Below are 9,887 nucleotides of genomic sequence, written 5' to 3' on the forward strand. Positions count from 1 at the left end.
TGTGCGAAAATCGAGATCGGCGTGCACCCCCAGTTTTACCACTGGAGGCGCGCTCGCTCTGTCAGCGAAGCCCTGCGGCGGCGGTTGTGGCGTCATCAATGCGCGACCAGAGTTGTGTGCGCGCAGGTTCCCTTTCTGCGCACCTCGTCAATTGGCGCGCATGCGCGGTTCCTTCGTGGGTTTTAAACACGGTTTCACGGGATACAGGCTTCAATTGCAATGAAACCGCCCAGATTCAACGGTGTGTTGATCTCGGTGGCCGAAGGGGAGTCGGCTCGCGTCCTAACGACCGAGATCGACTCCCTTTTGAGCAAAAGGGCAATCAGAGTTGTTCCGGAGGCGGAAAGCCGTCAGGGTTTTACTCGGTACTTTGTGATCCCGAAGAGAGGGCGCATCTCTCCGTCCGATCTTGGATTTGCGTGTGTTAAACAGACACCTGAGAAAATATTCATTCAGAATGTTGACACACAAAGCACTCTGTCGGTCGATCCGTCCAAGCGATTGGTTTGTGACGATCGATCTGTCAGGCAGCGTATTTTCACATAGGCGTTTACCCGTCACACAGAAAATATTTGAGGTTTGCGCACAGAAGCACTGCCTACGAGTTTCAAACCATTCCGTTCGGACTGTCTCTCGCTCCGAGAACTTTCAGCAAGTGTGTGGAGGCGGCTCTTTTGCCGTTGAGAAACAGCGGCATTCGGATTTTGTCTTATATAGACGATTATCTGATATGCTCCTCGTCAAGAGAGCAAGCGGTCAGAGATGCGGAGGCGTAGTCACTCATCTCTGCAGCTTGGGTTTCAAAATAAACAGGGAAAAGAGCCGCTTGTGTCCCGCGCAGTGCGCGGAATATCTGGGACTCAGTATAAATTCCCTCTCTTATCGAGTCACGCTGACAGAGAGGAGAATCGCATCTCTCATTCAGTGTCGCTCCGTTTCGGGCTGGGTCTATGGTCCCGTTCGAGTGTGCCTACGAATGCTGGGTTTAATGGCCTCAGTGATTTCTGTGGTGCGTCTGGGACTTCTCATGATGAGAGATTTTCAGAGATGGGTCGCGCGGTTGCGCTTATGTCCCCGACGTCATCTCAATCGGCCGGTAAAAATAACACATTCGTGCGTCTTAGCGCTCCGCCAATGGGGATGCCCCGCGACTCTTGATCGGGGATTCCCTTGGGGCGGTGTCGTCATGATTACTATGACGACGGACGCGTCTTTGAAGGGCTGGGGTGCGACCCTTATGGGCAGAGCTGTGAGCGGCGTGTGGCCACCACAGCTGATCCCGAGACATATAAACTACTTGGAGTTGTTGGCAGTATTTCTGGCACTGAAGCACTTTCTGCCTTTTATAAAGGACCGACATGTGTTGGTGAAAACAGACAATTCCACAGTGGTCGCGTACATCAACCGGCAGGGAGGTGTGCGCTCCTCCAACTGCATCAGTTGGCGAGGAAACTGATAATGTGGTGCGACACAAGGTTTTTGTCCATCAGGGCGACTCATGTTCCAGGCGTATGGAACAGGGGTGCAGATCTATTGTCCAGGGGAAACCCTCTGTACGGGGAATGGAAACTGCACACTCAGGTGGTGGAGCAGATATGGCAGAGATACGGCCGGGCCAGAGATCTCACGCCGCGAGAAAACGCCAGTGTCCTCTGTTCTTTTCTCTGAGGGACGAAGATGCACCGTTGGGTGTGGATGCGTTAGCCCACCCGTGGCCAAACGTTCTTCTCTACGCGTTCCCTCCACTGAGCTTGATTTCCCCCACCCTGGCCAGGGTCAGAGAACTCAGCTTGTCACTGATTCTGATAGCTCCACGTTGGGCTTCCAGGCACTGGATCGCAGAAATAGTTCAGCTACTGTCGGATCAGCCTTGGCCACTCCCTCCACGGAGGGACCTTCTGTCCCAGGCGGGCGGGGAGATTTATCATCCGCACCCGGACAGAATTGCTCTCTGGGCCTGGCCCGTGAGAGGTGGAACTTGAGTGTGGCTGGTTTGCCCCGGTCGGTTATACACACTATCCAGAGTGCCAGGGCCTCGTCTACTCGCACGCTTTATGACAATAAATGGCGAGTTTTTGAGGAGTGGTGTGGCCGCGGTCACATTGTCTCTTTCCAGTGTTCTGTGGGAGACATTTTGTGTTTTCTCCAGGATTTGCTGGATAAAGGGAAAGCTTTTCTACTTTGAAAGTGTATCTGGCGGCTATTTCTGCATGTCACGTCGGGTTTAATAACGAACCTGCGGGTCGGCACCCTTTGATTAGCCGGTTTATGAAAGGTGCACGCCGTATAAGGCCGGTGTCTCGGTGGTTAGTGCCTCAGTGGGACCTGTCCTTGGTTTTGGAAGCCCTTTCTCATCACCCCTTCGAGCCGGTGGATGGCATAGGGCTGAAATTTCTTTCTCTTAAGACGGTGCTGCTTGTGGCTCTAGTGACTGCTAAGCGTGTGAGCGAGCTGCAAGCCCTGTCTGTCAGTCCGTCCTGTCTACAGTTCGCCCCTGGGCTCACGAAGGTTTCCTTTCGCCCTAACCCGGCGTTCGTGCCTAAGGTGGTGGATTCTTCTTATAGATGTCCCGTTACGGAACTTTCGGCTTTTCACCCACCTCAGGAGGAGGATGGCTTGAGTTCCTTGTGCCCGGTGCGGGCCCTCCATACGTATGTCAAGCGAACAGCGGGTTTCAGAAAATCGGACCAGCTGTTTGTGTCTTGGGCTACCCCTCACAAAGGGAAGCCGTTGTCGAGTCAGCGGCTGTCCCGCTGGATTGTGGAGGCTATATCTATAGCGTATGAATGCTGTGGTTCTCAGGCTCCCACGGGTCTGAGGCCCACTCTACTAGAGGATGGCGACATCATGGGCCCTGCTTAAGGGTGTCTCTGTTCAGGATATTTGTGCGGCGGCTGGCTGGGCCACACCGCACACCTTTGTGCGGTTTTATAGACTAGATGTGTCTGAGTCATCCTTGGCACACGCAGTGCTGAGTGCCAGGCGTTCTGAGCCTATGTGATTGACCTGTGCAATCCGGGAGCAGTCTATATCTCCCATAGTGAAACACCGAGCGAAGTTAGAAAAAGAACGATAGGTTACTTAACGTAACCCGGTTCTTTGATAACAGAGTGAGGTGTTTCACCAGCACTTCCCTCCTTGCACGGGGACGGGAAGAAATCTCGCTGCAATGATGTTAGAAGGGGTCGACCTGAGGGATAAAGGTGGGGCGGAGCCTGATCTCAGGTCGACCTGTCTGTCAAGACAGACGTGGTGTCATTAGAGCTTCCGTAGTTGGTCACGCCCAAAGCGATTCCCATAGTGAAACACCTCACTCTGTTATCAAAGAACCGGGGTTACGTTAAGTAACCTATCGTTACTTCATATTCTGGGCAAGTTTTATGGAGAAACCATAGTTTCATGATATCACACACCTTTGGCCAGGTAAAGATGGCTAATATTTGCTTAATGCAAAAGTCTTGCCAGCAATTGGCCTAGTTTTATTCATAAGCCAAATTTGCCCAGAACTTTCTCTTTCACTCTACTAAACAGCTCTTAATGCCCTGCTTTTAATGCATGCTTGCCATTGTTCTGGTGGGATACGGACCCCACAGGCTCATCTGCCATGAAAGAATGGTTTGTCGCAGCGATGAGGTATGGGAGCTCACACACAGGCACTTTGTGTAGACTGCTTGCATTAGAATGACCCTAATTTAAGCACTCACAGTCCTTCTGTTTCACCCCAGTGTTTTTGGAATATTGCTTTGGACAATTTTGCCCGATGTAATTAAATACTGTTTTACCTACACTGGCATTTGCCCGCACTTATGTAACATGACATTCTGCGCATTGAATATTAAGGTCACCCAATTCATAAAAAAAATCCTACAAAAATATTTTTTAACATATTAATGTATTCGGTAGAAAGATCAGTTTAGTGCAGGTTGGGAGCATTTTGCACTTATCAGCATGCCCAATGCCAATGTTAATACAGTAATAAAAAAGTCATGAAAACAGTTTTAATTTTACCATCATTGCACACAAAGTAGTGTTGAGTTGAACAGAACCAGTCTCCCAATCCAGTTGAATCTATCACTCCACATGCTGCTTCATCATTCCTTTCATTTGGCTGGCCATACGTAAAGGGAGCTTGCCCCGAATACGTTTCTCCTGTAACCCAGGTCCAGGTCCTGTGGAGTCCAAGCCACACAGACCCGGTGTACCCAGGAGCTGCACTTGCTGCTAATGCAATCATGCTGTTTAACTCAGTCATGCTGCCTACAGTAACCAGATCAATGTGATTCGTTCTGCAGTAGGTCTGAGCATTACTCCAGGTCATGCTCTGAGTCACATAGAAGTACTGCCATGGCAACGAAGAACTGATGGTGAAGACTCCTAAAAAAAAATTTGAAAAGGAAAATAATGTACATATAGTCATAGAAAATATATTTCAAATATTTGGATGTATATTTAAAAATATAATATCTAATATCTCTAATATTTATATAAAATATTGCTATCTCACCTGAGAGAAACAGCAGAAACAACACAGCAGGATTCATTTCTGAATTTAACACCATGTGAACATTCAGATTTAAATACCTTTTCGAATGCAAACAACCAACCAAATCTAAAGAATGCAAACATAGGGGCTGGACCTTTTTTCTTTCTGGAAAGCGGGTACAGCTAAAATCACCACTACAAGATTTTGTACTACATTCACATATATTTGTGGAAATCCTTTCTGATAGCACAGTAATTGAGAATCAGAAAGAACAATTATAAAGAGAAGGAACAGCTGTTCCAAAACCTTGTAAAAGTTTTAACATTAGTTTGAAAGAGAGGAAATAAACCCAAGCAGCAACAATAAACCATTTTTTTTAACAAATAAACCAATTTTAGACTGATCTGGTGTTTTAATTTCATTATAATTCAAAATGGTTTTTTTTGCTACAGTATTTGTCCATTTCCTTACATGCATGTCTATTTTAACGACACAATCACTCCATTATTAATTATTTTCCCACAAGGGTTTTTATTCATTACACATCATAATATCCTTAAAGCAGCAAAAGATTTTTCAAAAAATGTACAGTGGCTGACAGACTTCTAAATCCTTTAGAAGAATATTGTGTTTCGTCTTTTTGTCCTTTTTAGACAGAAAATTATGCAAATTCACAAAGTGACCTAGAGAGCTCAAAAGGCCAAGAAGCTTACGCAAAATACTGTGATGTAGGTGCAAAGGAGAGAGGACTTATGAGGCAAACTGACCTCAACCCAAGTTGACCTCAATCCTTACATTTTGGTCTGCGACCCAGACAATATCTCCTACGGCGACATTCCTTTGTTTTGTATGCCACTTACTCCGTATAAACAGGTTTGGCCCTGCTAGCTGGCTCCACTTTTCCCAGAAGTTATTGATTTCTCCTTGGATAATCCTCAATCTTTTGTATGGGTATCCTGCGAAGTCAAAATCACCCGGATCTCCTCTTGAACTTGCTCGTCCCAACAGAAGAGAGTTCGGTGTAATGTACTGTATGCAATTTTCACGACTCTGTGTTCGTGCATCTATGGGCCTCTCATTCGCCAAGTTTGCTGCCATGTACAGGAAGGTCTGGAATTCGCCCCACGTGAAGATGCCTACACCCCCCAGATTAAGAAGAGCTTTCTTCACAACACGAACAGCCGCCTCAGCCGCTCCATTCCTATGGGGTGAATTTGCTGGATGAAACTTCCAGGACCACTCTGTCCCATGTTTGGCAGCTTCCTCTTCAAGATTCGATTTCTCTAATCTTTTTAGAAACCCATAGAGATCTTTCAGGGCTGACTGCGCTCCCACAAAGTTTGAACCAGGATCTAACCACACCTTCTTGGGATGTCCCCTCAAGGCAATGAACCTCTTGTAAGACAACAAAAAGCTCTCCGTTGATTGATCATTTACAACATCTGTGTGAATAGCCCTTGAAGCCATACAGCAATACACAATCCCCCAAACCTTAAGTCGTGTTCTCTTCTTCACTTCATCCTTCACCTCATAAGGACCAAACAGATCTACTGTCACAAACTCAAAGGGCGCAGCTGGTCCGATCCTTTCAGGTGGCAGATCACTCATAATCTGCTTGCACCTCTATGCCCTTGCTTCCTGCAAGTGACACAAGTCTCCACCACTCTTTTGGCCACTCTCTGACCTTTTACTACCCACGCCACCCTTCTTATCCTTAGAAGAGTCCTAGCAATCTCCTCGTGGTTTGCATTATGTGCCTCACGGGCCAGTAGTAACTATACTCGTGCTTTCATTGGTAACAATGGAACTGTGCAATTCTCCTTTCCGAAGGCCTCATACCTTCCACTACACACAAGGAGTCCAGTGTGTTCTTCTTTAAATACGACCAGCCTACAGAGTGTGGTCTCAGGAAATGTTGTGTCCATTTGAGCCGCCAAAAAGAGTGCCTTCAAAGCGCTCTCTCTCTCTCTTTTACAGTCAGCACATATGTGCTGATACCATTCCTATCAATGCACACTGAGCTTTTGTCTCTTACCTCCAGCCATTTCCTCACACTACGCCACACCCAGCCAATGACTCTGGTCAACCTTGACAGACTACTAAACCTTTCAATATCCACTATTCCTTTAGTGATTAGTCTACTTAGCCTTTCCAATTGAAACAGGTCCTCGGATCTTAACGCTTTCTTCTCCTCAGTAAAGTTCTCCATCTGACCTCTACTCACTGCAGCGCAGAAGACTTTCCGTTGGAGCTTGTTAATCATTTCTCTCGCTTCCTCAGCAATTTCACCTGCTGATCTCTTCGGCCATTTATCTACTGGACTCTTAAGGAATTCCGGGCCATTCTACCAAATAGAGTCCTTACCAAGGTCTTTAGAGCTTGCCCCTCGTGTAATGATATCTGCGATGTTCAGATTCCCTGGAATCCACCACCAATCACAGACCATTCCTGTCTTTTGAATTTCACCGATCCTGTTGGCAAAAAATGTTTGATATCCATAGCTATCACGCTGGATAGCACCCAGCACCGTCTGGCTATCCACAAAGTGGAACCATCTCTCTACTTCGGTCCGTCCATGCTTCTCAAAGTATTTTCTGAGACGTGTTGCAAAAACTGCACCGCAGACTTCAGCCTTTACCGGATCCCCCTTCAACTCAATTGGTGTCAGCTTAGCTTTGGATTCAACAAACCGAACCTCCACTCCTTGGCTTGTTCTCCACCTAAGGTATAATACTGCGGCATAGGTCTTGTCACTTCCATCTGAGAACGTGATTCCCCATGGTTTTCCTCTCCAACTTACAGGCGTGAGACTTCTATAGAACGTAACTTTCTGGAGTCGAACATAATCCTCAAACAATTCGATGGCTTCCCCCCGGATCCCTTCTGAAAGCGCTGTGTCCCATGTATGCCCTACTAGACATCCACTTCCAGATTCCTGAAATGCTTTTCTAACAAGAATCGCACCCTTCTGTTTGGCTGGCGTGACAAAGCCAAGCGGATCGTAAAGTCCCGCCACCTGGCTTAATAGTTGTCTCCTGGTTAATGGGTTTGGTGTCTTTAGCTTTACTTCTTTCTCAAGGAGATCCTGCTCAGTCCTTAGTTTTTTCTTCCTTTTGGAAAAATTTATAGATGTCATAATATACAACATGTCCTCCTCTGCTAAATAGCCAACTCCAAGGGCTTTATTGTCCTCTTCGCCTAGTTGGTTGAGAAGCACAACGACCCTTGTACTTGATAGCTCCTGATTTATCTTCTCAGGTCCAGACCTCCCACTTTGACCAGACCAGACCCATGTTTTCAACGAGAAACCCCCAGCTTTCAGGATTCCTTCAAGACCCTTCGCCATCTCAACTAGTCTCTCCCGATCGTTATGAGATGTAAGAATATCGTCTACATAGCTGTCTTCTTCCAAAACTCTTCGCTCGTCTTTTAGGTGAGCAAACACGGCTAGACCAGCTGTCTCTCTCATTGCCAGCTGTGCAATGCATCCTGCTGGACGATCTCCAATGTTAACTCTGGTTATGGCGTACTCTTGTATCTCTTCCTCTGATGTATCCCTCCAAAGAAATCTGTGGAGATGCAATTCTCGTTCTTCTAGCCATACAGAGTTATACATCTTTTTGATGTCTCCCAACACTCCATAAACTCCTTTCCGAAATCTGAGGAGAACAACTCTGATAGGATTTAGCACATCGGGTCCTTCAGCAGGAGGCCATTCATGCTCAACCCCTTAAATTTCTGACTGCTATTCCATACGAGACGGACAGGCGTCGTGACTGAATGTGGGTTTGGAGCTACTAAATGACTTACATATCAGACTGGACCTTTCCACTTGTCAAGCACTTCTTTTGTAAGTTTTACCGCAGCACCTCTCTTGACCATATCATGCACTTGGGCAGTATAGATGTTCTTCCACTCAGGCACTTTTCTAAGTTGTTTTTCTGTCTTTAGAAAAGTAAATTCCACTCCGCTTCGATTATATGGGAGCGAAGCAGGGTCTTGAATCCATGGGTACTTTGCGTCCCAATGAGGTTGATCACTGTGAAAATCCGATTGCACATAAGTCAGACCATTTTTTATGATCTCCAACTCTTTCTCCTCAGCTAAAGTCATCTCTTTTCCTCCTGGCTGGCAGTTCCCGCAGCGGCAGCCACCGCATTTGGGCTCACATGCGGCTCCAATGCTGTCCCAGTGCCACCACTGAAGAAACTCTTTGCCACTTGCGAGTGCACTTCTTGCATTAGTGTAAACCATTTTATTTTCCTTAGAGGCTTTAGAGATAACCATTAGGTCCTCCCCTTCGAGGACCTCCTCATACCTGGAAACAGCAGTTCTCATTGATCGTGCAAAGTGTGTCTTTGACTCATAAGCTCTCATGCATATTGATTCAAATAAGTCCGGGTGCGCTCCACCTATCATTTTCCCAAGTGGACTGTCCCACAGGACAAGGTCTCCTACGATTTTTATTCTCTGCGGGGCCAGTTTTCCTTCCCTGTGACTGAGTAGTAGATCTATCGTTTCAGGCCTCCTTAACTCAGCCAAGTCCACTTCTGGGAAGAACACTTTCAATCGCTCTGGCATCACGCCTTTGTGCACTTTTGCAATCTCCTCCAGGCCATAACAAACAAGGTGATGAGCTTTTTCTCCCCCCTCTGGTGCCTTTACTCGAACCTTAAGAAGATACCTTTTCGTTCTTACACGGATAGCCATCTTCCCCACTCCATGAACAACCAGATCGACCTCTTCCCATCTCAATCCAAGTCTGCTAGCCGCCTCATGTGTTATATAATTTGTATCCGACGCCAGATCAATAAGGGCTCCAATTTTCTGTCCTGCATTGGTTGTCACCTTTTTGAGCATCATGATAACTGGAAGCTCTTGAAGTCCGTTTTCTTCCAATAATCCTGACTTTCCTTCTTTAGATCTTTCCATCCTGATCCCATTGGTGAACACCTTTATACACTTTTCCACCATCTCTACAGGAAGTTCAGAGAGGAATTCGTCTTGCTCCAAGGTTAATCTACTTCCATTCTTACCTTCTCTAATGGTAACTCTACCTTCAGACTCCAACTTGATCCTCTTCCCTCTGGGACAGATAAGGTAATGATGATCTTCTGAGGCTCCTTGCTTACACTCCTTACTCCTGCACAGAAATGCGCTTCTGCACTGGCTGTCATCATCATGATGTCCCAAGCACCTCTTGCACAATCCAAGTTTTCTTAGGGTCACCTTCTTTTCTGCTAGTTTCATTTCCTTGAACCTTTTATAGAAATAGATTTTCCCTTCATGCCTCTCAGAGCCGCACACGATACACACACTTCGAGGGGATTCTATCTTTGTTGATTTAATGAATGCATGACTTCTTTCTGCCTTCATTTCTTGCCTTTCGACTTTCTCCATGACT

The 9,887-nt window shown here is 46.5% G+C and overlaps 1 protein-coding gene across 1 annotated transcript; it reads left to right on the top strand.

Moving 5' to 3' along the window:
* Window positions 1–219: 219 nt before the first annotated feature.
* LOC124401023 lies at window positions 220–3,062 on the top strand. The gene is given in 5 exon segments (XM_046872922.1): window positions 220–504; window positions 746–1,415; window positions 1,491–2,168; window positions 2,171–2,834; window positions 2,836–3,062. Coding segments are annotated over 5 exon segments (2,463 nt in total). The 3' UTR covers window positions 3,002–3,062.
* Window positions 3,063–9,887: the final 6,825 nt, after the last annotated feature.

The sequence above is a fragment of the Silurus meridionalis genome, chromosome 2, assembly GCF_014805685.1.
Source record: "Silurus meridionalis isolate SWU-2019-XX chromosome 2, ASM1480568v1, whole genome shotgun sequence".
In the NCBI taxonomy this organism is placed as follows: Eukaryota; Metazoa; Chordata; class Actinopteri; order Siluriformes; family Siluridae; genus Silurus; species Silurus meridionalis.